This window comes from Prionailurus bengalensis, unplaced genomic scaffold, assembly GCF_016509475.1.
Source record: "Prionailurus bengalensis isolate Pbe53 unplaced genomic scaffold, Fcat_Pben_1.1_paternal_pri Un_scaffold_100, whole genome shotgun sequence".
Taxonomy (NCBI): Eukaryota; Metazoa; Chordata; class Mammalia; order Carnivora; family Felidae; genus Prionailurus; species Prionailurus bengalensis.
In genome coordinates, this window is record NW_025091197.1 from 82,076 (window position 1) to 99,408 (window position 17,333).

The following is a 17,333-nucleotide window of genomic DNA, read 5'->3' on the forward strand; positions in this document are numbered from 1 at the left end:
CTGGCAGGTTCCTTCTCTGTGTCCTAGGGACCTGAGTCCTTCGGTCCTCCCCCCATGTCCCCACCTGGACCCACCACCCGGCCTGTGCCCCTGCCCTTTCTTACCTGGGATCCTGTCCCTCACCCCAAGGTCCTCAGCTCCCTCAAACCCCCGAGGTACGGTTGAGTGGACACAGCCTGCGGCCGCCCTCTCCAGAAACCCCGGCCTCAGCGGGGCCTGAGCGCCTCTACCCAGGGTGGGTGGGTGTAGTAGGCCCTACCGCTCTCCCTCAGGTCCAGACACCAGCTCCAGGATGAGCCTGGGCCCGTCCCTCTGGGGCCCCGAGTCTACCACCCTTAGCCCCGCTGGGAGAAGGGCTCCGCCTGACCACCCTGCCGGGGTCTCTCGGGCTGCCGGCTGGACTGACCTGGATTCCGGGATGGGGGGCCGGCCGTGCTTCCTCACATGTCGACGTGCACGCCTTGCTGCCCGGCCGGGCCCCTTCTCTCTGCCGGCCCGAACCAGGCATCCCAGACTGAGGCTCCCACCTCTGTCACCATCCTTTCCGGGATCCTCACCTTGACTCTGACGGGCTCGGGCCGTGCCCCCGCCCTCTGCACAGCTGAGTCTGTGCGCCTCAGACCCAGGCTCTCACTCCCCGCCTTCCTGGAGACAGAGGCAGGGAGCACACCGCAGCCACTGTCCCCTCCCCGCTACATTGTGGTCAGCTGCCCAGAAGGCATCGCACTGAAGAGAGATCCCAGGCCAGCCTGGCTCGGGCAGGGCATCTCCACCGCAGGGCTCCCCCCCTGGAGCCCCACCGCCTCAGCCTTCTTTCATTTCTTCTGCTCCTCTTAGGGGACCTTTCCCTGCCTTCCCGTGGGGACCGCAGCTGCTAGTCACCTATGGGTGGGACGTGTCGTGCCTCTCCTAGTGTCCTCACTGCCAACACAGGGCCCTTCCGAGCGTGAGCAGAGCTCAGCGAACGTCCGGCCACAAATGTCCCAGTGAGCTGGGGACCTCTGCTCAGATCGAGTGTCTCCTCCTTTCTTGGAGACCCAAGCAAAGGCAGGCACACATCTCTATGTCCCTTGTCCAGAATGACAGATGACAAGGCACAAGAAGCAAGAACGAACATCTTTTATTTCTCCATGTCCTGAAACCATCCGTTTACTGCCAAGGTCTTCACGTTTGCAAGACATCCCTGTCTGTGCCCAGCCCAGGCACCGCGATTCCCTTCTGGATCCCGAACGAGGACGGAAGGGTTCCCAGCTCGTTGCACCAAACGGCACAACTCTGACTCTTGAACACCTGTGGCGTGGGTGCCGCTCCCACACTGAGCCCGAAGCTCACGAAACCTTCTATGACAAGGAACAACATCTGAAAACTTCCTCGAGGAAACAAAGATCGATTTCCGAGGCCACGTAGACAGAGAACAAGAACCCACCCAAACGTGCGCTTGGCCCCGCTTTCCCCCAAGCCGCCCTGGCCCTCCACTACTCACAACGCCCAGCGCCCGCTCTGCTCGCACTCGCAGGGGAGAAGTGGCCTGGCTTCGTGTCCCGCAGGAGAAGCTGCTCGACCCCAGGTGGGAACGGGCCCGGCTGCCCCTCGGGCTCAGGCCCGCTCTTCCTCATGGCTCACAGCGTCTTCGGACAGACACGGAGACCCGGGCTGCCTGCTGTTGACCGCGAGGATGTGCTGCAGCACTTGCACGCCGCTGGTTTCTGCGTGGGCCCTGGGACCCCACAGGAACTCGTAGCGTGCGGGCTCGCTGCCGGGCACCTGCCGGTACTCCAGGTACCCTTCCTGCACCCAGACTTCGGTCAGCAGCTCCCTGGGCTCCCCATAGAATACGTGCTCCCTGCCGGCATACACCCCCATGACCCCCAGCGCTTCCCACACCGCCTCCTCAGGGGCACGGTCGTCCTCCAGGAGGATCACCCATAGGACCAGCACCAGGAGGCTGGTCTTGGGCATGCCGTCCCTACCACTCGGCGTCCCATCGCAGCTGAGGCCCAGGATGCTGACCAGGACGTAGGAGCGCTCGCGGGGGTCCACTTCCTTCACGTCGACTCCAAAGACCAGCTGCAGATACTCGCAGGCTCGGCGGAAGATCACGGGGAAGCGGTCCTGGTCATCTTGGCTAACCGCCGCCAGCATCTCCGCCCGTGTGGTCGGCTGCTTGGTGCGATACTTGAGGAGCAGAAGCAGCACCAGGCCGGCCACCTTCACGCAGAGCGCATCTGGGAGCGAGGCCTGGGCCCCTGCCGGGGCCCCCCAGGTGCTCGACCCCTCCTCATCGGGGCTGCTGGAGCCCTGGTGGGACTGGCTCCCCGAAGCGCCTGCCATGGCACTGGGGGAGGGGCAGGAGCTCCGAGGGCTCTGGGGAGGACTCGGGGACCCGGCAGCAGCAGACCCCTCCTCCAGGGGGACCAGAATGAGGACAGAGCAGGAGGAGGACAGGGAGGAAGGAGAGGAGGAGGAGGAGGAGGAAGGAGATGGGTATCCCCCCTCCTCCTCCTCTGCTTTCTCCTCCTCCAACTCCTCCTCTTCCTCCGACTCCACCTCCTCCACCTCCACCTCCAACTCCACCTCCAACTCCAACTCCTCCTCTTCCAACTCCTCTTCCTCCAACTCCACCTCCTCCACCTCAACCTCCACCTCCTCCACCTCCACCTCCACCTCCAAATCCACTTCTTCCACCTCCTCCTCCTCCTCCGCCTTCTCCTCCTTCAACTCCACCTCCTCCACCTCCTCCTCCTCCTCCAAATCCACCTCCTCCTCCTCCTCCAAATCCACCTCCTCCACCTCCTCCACTTCCTCCACCTCCTCCTTCTTCAACTCCACCTCCTCCTTCTTCAACTCCACCTCCTCCACCTCCCTGTCCTCAGGCTCTGGCAGCGGTGCATCCCATGGCAGCGGGACCTCTCTTGGCTCCTCCTTCAGCTTGCAGAACACACTGCTCTCACCCAGGGGCATGATGGTCGCCAGACCCTGAAGACAGAAGAGGGGTGGCTCCTCAGGGGGAGGCCCAGCCCACCCAGACCCCGAGCTCCCAGGCCTGAGAGCGGGGCCGCGTGGGGGTTGGGGGCCGAGGGGTCCCCTCTGGGGTGGGATGGGCGAGCCCCCGGCCCCACGCGCGGAGCACGCACCTCGCCTGGACAACCGACTGGCACGCGGCCGCGCCTCCTCTGCTCTGTGAGCTCAGGACTCCTGCCTCAGACCAAGGCCTCAACTGCAGAGCTCGCAGAGCCCCTGGAAGAGGGAGGGAGGGGGGGAGGGAGGGGGCGCCTCAGGGTCTCAGGGTGGGTGCAGACCGCGAGCATCGTCCCGGGCCCCCACCCCCCACTGCGGCCAGGAGATTCTGGCCAGGACTCTGGGCGGCCCCGCCCCGGGAGCCCCCACCCCCCCCACCCCCCATCCAGCCTGGGCCTGCCCCTTCTGGGCCTCCGCTGACAGCCAGAGCGGACCCGAGCGGCAGGGCAGGCAGGCCTGGGCCCTACGCAGGTGTCCTGGGCTGTGAGGCAGCGCCTCCTCTCTCCCCTGCACCCCGGCCAGGGCCCGGGATCCTGCCTCGGCTGACCGGGGTCCAGCCCCGCACACCAAGGCCCTCCCCTCGCCCAGACCCACCGCGGGGGCGGCTTTCCGAGGGCGGCCCCGGGGCTGGGGTCCAAGGGGCCTCCGGCCGTCCTCCCGCAGGGCTCTCCCGGGGAGCCCCGGGCCCGCTGCCTCCCACCACAACCCTCATGGCCCGGCGAGGTCCGGGCCAAGGCGGCTGGCGTCGCACGAGGCGACCAAGTCCGGGGAGGCCCGGGGCCGATGGCGGGGGGCTCACGTGGCTTTCCTTGGGGGTCCCTCAGCCCTATCCTCTCGTCCCCATCCGGACTCCCTGGGCGGCCTGGGCCTCGGGCTCTGCCGCCTGACGCCGGCTCCTCGCGCGCAACCAGCTCTCAGTCGGGCTGGGACCCAGAGCCCGAGTCCGCCCACGCCTCACGCCCTGGTCACAGTCGTCGTGGGCGCGCCGCCCTGCGGCCTCCACCGCCGCCCCCACCGCCGGACTCATTCCCCTCTGGGTCCCGGCCCCCTCGCTCCTCCCGCTGGGCCTCACCTCGAAGCCCACGAGGCTCTGCGCCCTTCCCGCGCCTGACGGGATTCGAGGCGCGGCCGGAAGACGCCGACGCCGACGCCGACGCCGACGCAGTCGCCATGGCCCCCTCGCCCCGCCCCGCCCCGCCCCGCCCCGCCCCGCCAGTCTCTTGAGACCCGGATGCGGAAGTCCAGACACCCCGCGGGGCCTCATTCCCACTAGGGGCTTCCCTAGGCTGCCGCTAGGGGTCGCCTTCCGGGCCGGGGCCTGCGTTCTGGGGGCCAGAGTCCCTCCCTCGGTGTTCCCTCCGTGGCCTCCTGCACCCCGGGGACGGCCTGTGTGCGTGGCCGCTGACGATGGGAACTCGTGCCCCTCAGACCGGGGTCTGAAGGTCTCTGGGACGCACCGCCCAGGCTCAGTGACGGGGCGCCGGCCACCTCTGGCCGCCCGATGCAGGGGCTCCCCGGGCCTGCGGCACGGACTGACTTCGTAGCTCTGGGCTGGGGTGGACCTGGTCTCCTGACAGCACCTGGGCCCTCCTCCCCTCTGCCCACCGGAGCGGCTGCTCCCAACAGACAGCGGGTCCTCGGTTCTCCCCAGCTCACCCATCCGACCCCCACTCCCCCGTCCAGGTGATCCGAGACCCGGATGCCCAAGTCCAGCCTCGCCCAGTGTCCCCATCCCTCCCGGGGGCCTGCGCGGACTGACTCTGTTGTGGGGTCCAGGCTCCTTTGCCTGCAGGTCCCTCTGTTCCTCATTAGGAATCGCCCCGGGACACGGGCCCTGCCCTCTGCCCACCTGAGGTGTCCCAGCCACCCCCCGCCCCCTGCGCCTCCTCCGGTGTCTCTGAGACCCGGCTGCGGAAGTCTGGCCCGACTCTCCTCCGCGAGTCCCCATGCCTCCCAAGGGCCCTTCTCAGAAGGCCTGAAGTCTTGAACTTTGGGGCGTCCCCTCTGTCCTGGGGGCCCGAGTCCCTCAGTCCTCCCTCTGACCCCCACCTGGACACCGTGGCCCCGTCCTGTGTGCCTGCCGTTTCCTGACCTAGGATCCTGTCCCTCACCCCAAGGTCCTCAGCTTCCTCAGATCCCCGAGGCACAGTTGAGTGGACGGGGCCTGCGGCCACCCTCTACACGTACCCCGGCACCCGCGGCCCAGGCTGATCTCCTCTCCCCGGGGCGGGATGGGCCCTGCGGATCGCCATGAAGTCCCCACACCTGCTGCAGAAGAGCCTGGGCCCGTCCCCCCTATTATTCCTGCCGCCCCGCCACACACACTTCCGACTTTTCTCTCTTCCAACTGTTCCTGCTGGTTACTTGGTCCTGCTCAGATAGGCCTGAACAAAGCCTCCTGTTTTCTTGCTCCTAGGACAAGTTGTCCTCAGAGGAGTGTCTCAGTTGGTAGCCCCCCTTCTATTCCTCCCCCCTCTCTTCTTGCTTTGGTCTCTTCTAGCTGTTCTTGCTGGTTGGTTGGTTCTGCTCCGACAGGGCCCCAACAAAGTGTTCTATTTTCTTGACCCCATGTCATGTTGTCCTCAGAGTACTGTTGCAGTTGGTAGCCCCCCACCCCCCCCCCCGTTTATTCCTGCCACACCCCCACACACACATTTCTTGCTTTGGTCTCTTCCAAGTGTAATCACTGGTTTGTTGGTCATGCTCAGATATGTCCCAGCAAAGAGTCCTGTTGCCTTGTCCCCAACACAAGTTGTCCTCAGAGTAGGGACTCAGTTGGCAGCCCCCCTATTACTCCTGCTCCCTCCCACTTACCGGTTTGGTCTCTTCCAATGATTCCTGATGTGTAGTTGGTCCTGCTCAACAGGCCCCAATAAAGAGTCCTGTTTTCTTGCCCCCTGGGTCAAGTAGTGTTCCGAGTAGGGTCTCAGTTACTAGCCCCCTTTCATTCCTGCTCACCACACTTCCTGCTTTGGTCTCTTCCAACTCTTCCTGCTGGTTAGATGGTCCTACTCAGATTGGCTCCAAATAAGAGTCTTAATTTACTTGCCCGCTTTGTCCAGTTGTTCTCAGAGTATGGTCTCAGCTGGTAGCCCCCCTTTTATTCCTGCCCCCCAATTCCTGCTTTGGCCTCTTCCAACTGTTCCCACTGGTTAGTTGGTCCTACTCAGATTGGCCCCCAAAGAGTCCTATTATCTTGCCGCCAGGTTAAGTTGTCCTCGGAATTGGGTCCCATTTGGCAGGCCCCCTCTTATCCCCCCCCCCCCATTCCCGTTTGGTTCTCTTCCAAAGGCTCCTGCTGGTTATTTGCTCCTGCTCAGATAGGACCGAACAAAAGTCTTGTTTTCTTACCATCTAGATCAAGTTGTCCCCAGAGTACGGTCTTACTTGGTAGCCCCCCCCTTTTTTTTCCCTGCCCTCCCACTCTGTCTACTTTGGTCTCTTCCAACGGTTCCTGCTTGTTACTTGGTCCTGCTCAGATAAGGTCCAACAAAGAGTCCTATTTTCTTTCCCCCAGGTCAAGTGGTCATCAGAGTAGGGAGTCAGTTGGTGCCCCCCCCCCTTTTATTCCTATTGCCCACCCCACACTTTGTCTTTGGTCTCTTCCCACTCTTCCTCCTGGTTAGTTGGTCCTGCTCAGATAGTGTGCAACCAAGACTCCTGTTTTTTGCCCCCTACATCAAGTTGTCCTCAGAGTGGTGTCTCACTTGGTAGCCCATTATTACTGCCCCACCTTCACTTCCCGTTTTGTGTCTTCCAATTACTCTTGCTGGTTAGTAGGTCCTGCTGTGAGAGACCCCAACAAAAAGTCCTGTTATCTTGCCCCATGGCCAAGTTCTCCTCAGAGCAGTGTTCCAGTTGGTAGCCCTCCTTTTATTCCTGTCCCCCTCACTTCCCACTTTGTTTTCTTCCAGCTGTTCCTGATGGTTAGTTGGTCCTGCTCAGATAGGCTCAAAGAATCTTGTCTTCTTGCCCCCAGGTCAAGTTTCCTCAGAGTAGGGTTTGGTTGGTAACCCCCCCCCCGTTTCTTCCTGCCACCTACCCCCCCCCATTTCTTCCTTTGGTCTCTTCCAACTCCTCCTGCTGGTTAGTTGGGCCTGTTTTCAACAAAAAGTCCTAGTTTCTTGCCCCTAGGTCATGTTGTCCCCAGAGTAGGGCTGTGATGGAGCACGGTGTGAGCATTCGTCTTGTTCCTCAACCTCAATTTTACCCACAACACCTCAGACACAGTGTTACCCAACGCGTCAGTGTTAGGCGTGAACGGCCGCTTCCTCTGCTGTGCTTGAGAGTCTCTTGTTGTGCTTCTCCATGTTCCTCAGCTCATCCCTCTCCAGATCACAAGGGGATTGTCTTTAGTTTCCATTTGTTCCCTATAGAAAACCTTCTCATTGCCCAAGACCTGCTCACTTTGGGAGCACTTGAGTATGCCCTTTGCAGATCACCTTCTGCAGACACTTGGATTCAGGGTCCCTCAAGCCTACCTCTGAAGCCCTATTTCCTTTCTTCCATATGGTGGTTTTGCTTCCGCTCTCCCAGATTTCTGGCCTCTTGCTTGCAAATTGGATCTCCTTCGGTATTTCCCCCTTTAATTACTTGATTTGCAAGTTCAGAATATACTCCGTTCTGTTGACACAAAGCACTTCACGGGTCCATTGCCATGCCCACCCTGCTTCTCTTGTCCTGAGCCCACTCCCACCCCACCCCGTGTGTCCTCTCCTGCCATTACCTTGATTGGAGATACACTGAATAATGTTCTTTACTGTGGGGCTACTTTTCATAGGGCCTGCTTTACACAGACTCGCTCCCAGGGACCATTCCTACTTGTTTAGCTAGACGTGACTAGATGGAACCAATATGAAGTATCTGAAAATAGAGGAGAGTCTGAGTGTGGGGTGGCACAAAACCCAAATGAAAGTCATCTTCGCCACAGGTGAGAGGATGGGACACTGGATTTGGGGATACATGTTCTCTAGGCATCTGGACAACTTTGTTCTTAATCTTCACTCTGGATAGGAGGAAAGGGCCCCGCCTGCGAGGAACCTAGCTCCTTGTGCCAGCTCCACCACTGAGGAGCGTCATTGGCCCTCTCTGAGAGTCCATACTTTGTGTCTAAAAGGGGAACACCAAGAGGGTCTGAGAGAGGGTCTCCCAAGGTGCCTTTCAGTCCAATGGCTGGAACCCACGACGGAGCCTCAGGTCTAGAGTCAGGCTTGCTCCATGGGCTGTGTGCTTCTAGACAGGTTTACCAAGTGTTCATTCCAGAAGTCAGCGTGTCTTGTAAGGCCGTGCCCTGAGAGGATAAGGATTTAAACGGGAGGTAAAAGTAAAACAAAGCCACCATTTCAAAGTCATTCGTGGTTTCTCAGAAGGGGGCTCCTAGCATCTCTTCTTCCACAGCATCTCGGCTTCCTTTAGTTGCACACATAAGGATTTTCCCTTCAGTGAGCTCTTTAAGGAGTGGAAGCGGTATTTCACTGTGGCCCTTGAGAGCCCCTGAGCTCTGTTGGTTACTGACAGGGACAGGACCTATTGGTGGGAGGGATGTGGGAGAGAAGAAGATTCATGAAGACACAGTGTGGCGCTCTACAGAGAGCAGGCAGAGATTTGGTTGGATTTAGGCACTGTTAGGTCCGAAGTCTTCTGTAGGACTGTTGCCTTATGTTCTTTGTTTCAAGAGTCCCCGAATCTCCACTGGGGTTAACAGTCTAGGGCAGGAGGCTCAGCTCGTCCCCTGGAGAAGAAATAGCCACCGTGCCATCTTCAGTCTACATGAAGAAGGGCATGATAGAAATCCCAGTCTCTCTTGGCTAAACCTTCTCAGTCCCAGCATTACAACCCTGGGACCCATGACCACCACTCAGACGAGTCTGTCTCAGGTAGCTTCTGTGCTCGAGACCCTCTGGGAGAACTGACTGGCCCTCAGGGCTTCAAAGGCCCCAGAGATGACCCAGACGTGTCGCTGCCTTACAGGGACCAAACCCCAGGCTGGGTGAATCCAGCAGAGCACAGCTGACCAGGCCAGGAGGACAGCCACGCTGAAGGGAAAGCGATTTCAATCTTGACTCTCCGTGGCTCCCACACAGCCTGGTGCCCACTGGGAGGGCGCCGAGCTCCAGGTTACAGGGCCCGAGGCCCGGTGTCTCCACCAGGCAAGCCTGGCTCTGTGGCCTTGCCCTCGGCCGCCCCCACCCCCACCCCCTGGACTCCATCCTTTAACATCCCCCTGTCCCCCCCCCCACCGTTGCTCCAGTGTCCCGGAAGCCACCCCCTTCCTGGTCCCCATCCCCCGAAGGCACCACCCTTCCCCTGCTGTTGGGTCACCTCACACCCCGAGGGTCTATCTCAGCCACGGCCCAGAAGGAGCACGTCCGTTGTGGACACAAATCCTCGCCACGTCCCAGGCCTGCCTTCTCCAGCCCTGCTGGCCACTGCATTCACCTCACCCTCGCCTGCACCCACCAGCCCTCCAGCCGCTTTTTCTCACCCTCTGCCGGGCACCGGCCCCTGGCCCAGCCCGCCGTTCGTCTGGCCAGCACTGTTGTCTGACACACCTGGAGCCCGTGTCAGGGTCAGACCCCGTGCTACCCTCTCCTGTGGTCTGGCTTCGAGGTCGCTGTCTCCGGAAGTCCTAACTCCTGGCCCGGTCCCCCTCACGATTCCCTTCCCGGGGCTCCCACATCCGGCCCAGCTCCCACGTGGAGTCCCAGTTGGGTGCTCCGTCTCCCCTTCCAGACTAAGGAAGTCCTTGGGGACAGTGGAGACCACGATGTGAACCCGGTCCCAGGGTGTACATTTTGGAAGGAAGAAAGTTGTGTGTGACCCACCAGGAGCTGGGCGGGGTTTAGCGTCTTTGACGTTACAGCCCTGCAAGGTAACAGGACAGCAGGAGCAGGCACGGAGGGCCCCGCATCACAGCGGCTGTGCTGAGCGCTCCACGGGGTCTGGGCCATTTCCTCTGGGCCCCGGTCCCCTGGGAAGGTGTCAGAAAAGGCCCAACCTAGGCCGTGGAAGGTGGAGTCAGGGGCCCAGGTTCCACCTGACCAAGTTGATAGAGCCCTGAAGCCACGAAGCCTCCCGTGTACTGCACAGACCAGCAGCAAAGGAGCCTTTCCTATCTGGTGGCGTTACAGTCTGTAGTCGCCCAAGGCTCGGGGACACTGGGAAGGTTGCAAATGGCACGGGGCCATTGGGTGCTTTCTCGAGGAACCATGTGCAAGTGTTGTTAATAGCCGGTTTCCCTCCCATGGTGTAGACAGGGAGACCCGGGTCCTCGGGGTTTCCATCAGCGTTTCTTTTCTGCAGTATCGGACATGTCTCCTTCGGAGATGTTCTCCCATCGGGAACTGTGCCATTAGAGTCACTCTCCGTCAGCATCTCTCTCTGTTGTGAACTCTGAATCTTGGTAACAGAAGGCGTCTCCTGGTGCTTTTTGCCTACTGGAGGCCCTGGGGAAAGGAGGACCACGTGGGAGAGAGAGGCAGCCCGCAGAGCCTTTTAGAGACTGGAAAAGCAGGGTTCAGGTCGTGTTCTACAAATGGGCCAAACGGGTCCTGCGCACAGGGGCCCCCGAGGCGGTGGACTTCTTCACGGCAGGCTGCTGCACCCTGTTGGCTCAAACACCCGCCAGCACCCGACTCACATTTTCTCTCACGTTTGTGATTGTTTCCAACGTAGCCCAAAGCAGGAGAGTTTGGGCCGTTTGGAGCCTGCGTGCTTGGCGTGCCTCGCCAAACCTCACCCTGCATCTGCGGAGAATACACAAGATAGAGCCTTATGCTTCTAAGACCCCGGGCCAGGGCCCTGAGCTGCTGAGTTGAGCCCCCTCCCTGAGGGAGGCCTCCCCCAGGGGCCCCTTCCCTTGCCTTCATCCCTTAGCCCATGGGGCTGCGGTAACACAACGCCGCACACTGAGCGGCTTATGAAGAAGGGACATTTATTCCTCATGGTGCTGAAGGCTGGAAGTGCAAGGTGCCAGCAAGGTGCCCGCGCACGGTGCAGCGAGAGCCTTCCTCCCGGGTCACAGCCGCCATCTTCTCGCTGTGTCCTTTCATGGTGGCAGGGGCTGGGGAACTCCCTGCAGCCTCTTTCCCAAGGTGCTCCTCCCACCCATGAGGGTTCCACCTTCGTGACTTAAGCACCTCCCAAAGGCCCCACCTCCAAATGCCATCATTCTTTGGCACTTAGGATTTCAACAGATGTATTGGGGGGTGGGGGGGGTGGGGGGAGGACACAAACATTCAGACCATAGCACTCCCGTTCTGCATAGGCTCCCTGCCCATAAGCCCCTGGATGGTCTCATGCTGTGAGGGACTCCTGGGTAATGGGGCTGTTCAGGCGCCACCCAGGAGAGCTTGTGTGCTGCTGTGTCTCCTGGTCATGTCTTCTTCCCGGAGCAGCCCCCAATCCCCAGAACCCCCTACAGTTTGCTAAGGAGCCCTGGGGAAATCACAGGTCTGACCCTTAGAGGATGACGATTATCTGGCCCGAGGTGCAGGTTTTGCAGCGGTCAGGTGGCGAGACTCTAAGGATGGCGAGGCCGGAAAGGCTTAGGAAAGCATCTGCTTGCCATGGGGACTTGGGCAGCTGCTGTCTGGCCTGGCCGGGTCTTGGCTTTCTTGCGGGAAGCTGCTGCGGAAGCGCCACCGACTTTGTTAGACCCGAACCACAAAGCCTAACTGCCTGGCTTTAATGCCGAGCCAAACCTGAACGTGGCCCCCGTGGGCGGGCCTTTTCAGCCTCAGCAGGTGCTGTGCTGGACCGAGAGCAGGCAAAGCCCGACCGCCAGGTCTTGGGCTCTGGGCGTGTTGTAGATTTGGGACACCCCTCTGTGGGGTCCAACTCTGTCAAAATATCCTGGGTGCCGCCCTGCACCATCTGGGTCCCTTCCAGATGTGCGCAAGGAAGCACTCGCTCTCCCAGGAGACCAAGAGAAACGGAGCCGCCCAGGGGCATTTCTGACACAGACGAGGCAGCGTGTTCCGAGCTTGGGATGCCCGCTGAAGCTGCAGGTCCCGGGAAGGCCAACCGCAGGGACCCTGAGGCCTCCGTGCACTCAGGGCAGATCCGACTCGGAACCCCTCGAGGGGGCGGCCCTCTGCTCTCGGCTCGCTGTGCGGGCCCGGCCTGGTTATCTGCGGTCCGCAACAAGCACTGGCCGCCTGTTCCCTCGCCTTCCTCCCGCCGCACCCACCAGGCCGTGTGCGTGTTCCCTCAGCTTTCCCAGGAAGGCAAGGCTCTTTTGTCCACCCCTCACCGGGTAAGCGATCAGGATGAAAAGGGTCACGTGCCCCCATTTCAAACACTGCTGAAAATTCAGGCTGTCACCCTGACCGTGACGAGTCTTTGTGGTTCACTTTTATGACAACGTTGCTCTGCCAAGATGCTTCAGTCCCTCTTGGGTAGGACCCCTCCAGACAAAAGGGTCTGGGGGAGAAGAGGGGCCGATGGAAACGACGGAGTCTGATTACTGAAAGGACACAGTGATTCTGCGACCGTGGAGCAAAAGCCAGCCCTAGGCTTGGGGGGATCGGACACCCCGCCGGGCACGGACAGGGCTTTGTGATCTTGGTGTTCCAGAACTGCTCCTGGAAGCTTAGCCCTCCTCCTGAGGGAAGCCGGAGGCGCTGCCCTCCTAAGCTGCCGATGCTTAGGCGATGCAAACTGACTGCCGGACCTGGAGGCAGCCTGACAGCACTCTCACACGGCCAGGGGCGGGCCCGGCGGGGTGGCCCAGAGTTCATCCTGCTTCTGCCACTCTCCACCCAGAGACAGCATCGCAGTCCACAGGGCCGGGGCTCGGGCCCACAAGGTTGCCCACCCCTACTCCCGCCAGTCCCAAACCCCGGGCCGTCACCCCTGCTTGCGACCGAGAGGCTCTAAATCAGAGGTTCCCACCACCCCGTCCTCAGGTTCCATGAATTGGCTAGAGTGGCTCACGGAACTCAGGCAAACAAGCTACCCGGTAGCTCACCTCTTGACTGTAAAAGGATGGAGCTCAGGAAGAGCCAGACACAAGAGCTGCCTGCGTATGTGGGCAGAGGGGCGAGGCTGCCGTACCATCAGAGTGCGGCCCTCCCCCACACACCTGCAAGTTCAAACACCTGAAACCTCCCTCAACGCCTCCCTTCGGGGTTTTCTGGAGGCTTCCTCACTCAGTCTGCAGCCCCTCGGCCCTCCCTGGCAGTGGAGGGAGGAGGAATGAAAGCGCCCATCCTCTAAGCACATGGTCCACTCACCTGGCAATCAGGCCCCGTGCTTGAGAGATGCCCAGACTCACCTCATTGACATAACAAGACACCTTCATCTTTTAGGGATTCCTTCCTCAAGCTTTGGGATTAAAAGCATTTGGGGAGGTCTGAGACAGACCCTGGAACAAGACCAGCTATGTATTTTGGTTTACTTTTTTATGATTTTTTTTAATGTTTGTTTATTCATTTCTGAGAGACAAAAAGAGAACACTCACTCCCCCACAAAGGAGGAGGGGCAAAGAGAGAGACGGGGAGACACAGAATCCAAAGCGGCCTCCAGGATCTGAGCTGTCAGCACAGACCCTACGACGCAGGGCTCCAACAGACAAACCGTGAGATCACGACCTGAGCCAAAGTCGCACACTTAACCGAATGAGACGCCCAGATGCTCCACACAGATATTTGAAAGAAATGTATTTTAGTCATCTCAATGACCACAAATATATTTTCTGCATATGCCATAATATCACACCAGCACGTCAACTATTGTGAATACTGCATCTGTGAGCAAAGGAGCGAAAGAAGTTTGGAACCCAACTTTGTACTCTTTGCGAAGATACCCAGAATTAATTAGGATTGTTGGACCACGCAGGGATTCCATTCTGAATCTTTCGATGGCACACCAAACCGTTTTCCACCACAACTGTATCCTGTCACGGTCCCGCCAAAACTGTACCAGAATTCACATCTGACACAGGGACTGGGCCACTTCCAAGTGCCCCCAGGGACTCCACCCCATCTCCTCCGGGCTGCTGGGGCCAAGGTCCCACGGGCTCAATGGAGCACCTGCCATGGCATTTGGGGAAGGGCAGGGGCTGTGAGGGCTCTGGGGCTCTGCAAGCCAGCAGCAGATCCCTCCTCCAGGGGACCAGAAACTGGGCAGAGCAGGAGGAGGACAGGGAGGAAGAGAAGGACGGAGAGGGAGATGGTGCCTCCTCCTCCTCCACATCCACCTCCTCCTCTTCGTCCTCCCGTCCCACAGCAGTGCATCCAACAGGAGCAGGATGCACTGCTCTTCCTCAAGCTTCCAGAGCTCACTCCTCTGACTCTCGGGCAGACTGTGCCTCGCCCTCCTCCTCCACCTCCTCCACCTCCTCCACCTCCTCCACCTCCTCCACCTCTACGTGCTGCACGTCCTCCGCCACATCCACCTCCTCTTCCTCTTCGGCATGCACCTGCTCCGCTTCCACAATATCCACCTCCTCCACCTCCACCACCTCCACCTCCACCTCCACCACCTCCACCTCTTCGTCCTCCGCCTCCCACAGCGGTACATCCCATGGCAGCGGGGCCTGTCTGGGCTCCTCCTCGACCTTGCAGAGCTCACTCGTCTGACGTAGGGGCATGATGGTCGCCAGACCCTGAAGACAGAAGAGGGGTGGCTCCTCAGGGGGAGGCCCAGCCCACCCAGACCCCGAGCTCCCAGGCCTGAGAGCGGGGCCGCGTGGGGGTTGGGGGCCGAGGGGTCCCCTCTGGGGTGGGATGGGCGAGCCCCCGGCCCCACGCGCGGAGCACGCACCTCGCCTGGACAACCGACTGGCACGCGGCCGCGCCTCCTCTGCTCTGTGACCTCAGAACTCCTGCCTCAGACCAAGGCCTCAACTGCAGAGCTCGCAGAGCCCCTGGAAGAGGGAGGGAGGGGGGGAGGGAGGGAGCGCCTCAGGGTCTCAGGGTGGGTGCAGACCGCGAGCGTCGTCCCGGGCCCCCACCCCCCACTGCGGCCAGGAGATTCTGGCCAGGACTCTGGGCGGCCCCGCCCCGGGAGCCCCCACCCCCCCCACCCCCCATCCAGCCTGGGCCTGCCCCTTCTGGGCCTCCGCTGACAGCCAGAGCGGACCCGAGCGGCAGGGCAGGCAGGCCTGGGCCCTACGCAGGTGTCCTGGGCTGCGAGGCAGCGCCTCCTCTCTCCCCTGCACCCCGGCCAGGGCCCGGGATCCTGCCTCGGCTGACCGGGGTCCAGCCCCGCACACCAAGGCCCTCCCCTCGCCCAGACCCCACCGCGGGGGCGGCTTTCCGAGGGCGGCCCCGGGGCTGGGGTCCAAGGGGCCTCCGGCCGTCCTCCCGCAGGGCTCTCCCGGGGAGCCCCGGGCCCGCTGCCTCCCACCACAACCCTCACGGCCCGGCGAGGTCCGGGCCAAGGCGGCTGGCGTCGCACGAGGCGACCAAGTCCGGGGAGGCCCGGGGCCGATGGCGGGGGGCTCACGTGGCTTCCTTGGGGGTCCCTCAGCCCTATCCTCTCGTCCCCATCCGGACTCCCTGGGCGGCCTGGGCCTCGGGCTCTGCCGCCTGACGCCGGCTCCTCGCGCGCAACCAGCTCTCAGTCGGGCTGGGCCCCAGAGCCCGAGTCCGCCCACGCCTCACACCCTGGTCACAGTCGTCGTGGGCGCGCCGCCCTGCGGCCTCCACCGCCGCCCCACCGCCGGACTCATTCCCCTCTGGGTCCCGGCCCCCTCGCTCCTCCCGCTGGGCCTCACCTCGAAGCCCACGAGGCTCTGCGCCCTTCCCGCGCCTGACGGGATTCGAGGCGCGGCCGGAAGACGCCGACGCCGACGCCGACGCCGACGCCGACGCCGACGCCGACGCCGAGGCCCCCTCGCCCCGCCCCGCCCCGCCAGTCTCTTGAGACCCGGATGCGGAAGTCCAGACACCCCGCGGGGCCTCATTCCCACTAGGGGCTTCCCTAGGCTGCCGCTAGGGGTCGCCTTCCGGGCCGGGGCCTGCGTTCTGGGGGCCAGAGTCCCTCCCTCGGTGTTCCCTAGGTGGCCTCCTGTGCATATGGTGGGTCCCCCGTCCTCCCCAGCTCACCCATCCGACCCCCGAACCGCCCCCCACTCCCCGGTCCCCGCCCTTGGAGACCCAGATGCCGAAGGCCAGGCTCTAACAGTGTCCCCATCCCGTCTGGGGGCCTACTCGGACTGGTTCTGTTGAGAGGTCCAGGCTCCTTCCGTCCTCCCTCTGCGTCCTCACCAGAAATCGCCCCAAGATCCAGGCCCTGCTCTCTGGTGACCTGAGGCATCCCAAACCCCCCCCCCCCCCCCCCCCCCCCCCCCCGCCCTCCCGGGTCTCTGAGACCCGGCTGTGGAAATCCGGACAGACTTGCTGCCGCAAGTCTGTACAGGCCCAGGGCCCAGGGCCCTTCCATGAAGGTCGCGAACTCTGGGAGGTCCCCTCTGTGTTTTCTAGGGTCCTGGGTCCCTTGATCTTCCCTCAGGGTCTTTACTTACCTTCACATCGCAGGGTCTGGGAGTCCTCTCTGTGCTGACTTGAGGATTCACACCTCAGAGGAAGCCAAACTGCCTTCCCAGTCCCCAGGTGGAAGTGACAAATACTACATTTGCCCAGACTGTCACGGGGCTTCCAACAGCTGACAGCTAGGTTGGGTTTTTGTTGCTGGTGGAGGTCCCCTCTCTTCCGGAGTCCAGGGCCCCTTCAAGCCTCCCTCAGCACCCTCCCTTTGATTACCGACGGGACCTAGGCCCTCCCTTCTGCTGACCCAAGTGCAGCACCTTTCAGATCAAAGGTTTCCTCTCCTTGAGATCTCCCCTCCCTCCAGAAGATCTCAAAGGCGGACACATAGGGCCTTGTATTCCCGGGGACTCCCAAGGCTAATAGCAGATGCGGGGTTGGGCTGACGACCCTTCTTTTCTGTGATCGAGGGTCCCTTTACTCCTTCAACAGGATATTTTGATTCATGGAAGGTACTGGCACGCCTTTCTCTGCTGATCTGAAGACATACCCCTCATCCAAGTCTCACTTTCCTGAGACCTGCATCTCTCTTCCCCAGGAGGAAGTCAGGGGCCTCTACATCCTTCTGACATGGGGCCTCTAGTAGATGACCACAGGGACAGGGCTAAGCCGGGATCGCTCTCTTAAGGTTTGGGACGTTCCTTCAATGCTCCTTAAAGATCCTCACCTTGGCTTCTGGCATGGCCTTAGGCTCCTCCCTCTGCTGACCTGAGCCCTTCCCCTTCTGGCCAAGGGTTTCATTGCTCTTACACCACTGAGGCAGAATGAAGAGGGGTAGGGGACCTCTCAGCCTGACAGTTCTGCCAGGGTCTCCCAAGCCTG

At 61.4% G+C, this 17,333-nt stretch overlaps 1 protein-coding gene and 1 long non-coding RNA gene across 5 annotated transcripts; both read right to left on the bottom strand.

Moving 5' to 3' along the window:
• Positions 1-1,103: 1,103 nt before the first annotated feature.
• Positions 1,104-2,478, bottom strand: LOC122478597 (melanoma-associated antigen 9-like). Of its 4 annotated transcripts, none has more exons than XM_043572137.1 (2): positions 2,065-2,478; positions 1,104-1,932 (listed from the first exon to the last, which is right to left on the bottom strand). In XM_043572137.1, exons 1-2 carry the CDS (start codon positions 2,329-2,331, stop codon positions 1,597-1,599), a joined length of 603 nt encoding a protein of 200 aa, XP_043428072.1. In that variant the 5' UTR covers positions 2,332-2,478; the 3' UTR covers positions 1,104-1,596. The 4 variants fall into 4 exon arrangements, with proteins under 4 accessions (XP_043428072.1, XP_043428071.1, XP_043428069.1 ...); XM_043572136.1 differs by having other exon boundaries at positions 1,104-1,337; positions 1,484-2,478; XM_043572134.1 differs by having other exon boundaries at positions 1,104-1,340; positions 1,484-2,478.
• Positions 2,479-2,814: 336 nt separating this feature from the next.
• On the bottom strand, positions 2,815-4,181 carry LOC122478595. Its single transcript, XR_006296111.1, has 3 exons — positions 4,091-4,181; positions 3,135-3,237; positions 2,815-2,976 (listed from the first exon to the last, which is right to left on the bottom strand). It is a non-coding gene; the product is annotated as an uncharacterized LOC122478595 (long non-coding RNA).
• Between the last annotated feature and the right edge of the window lie 13,152 nt (positions 4,182-17,333).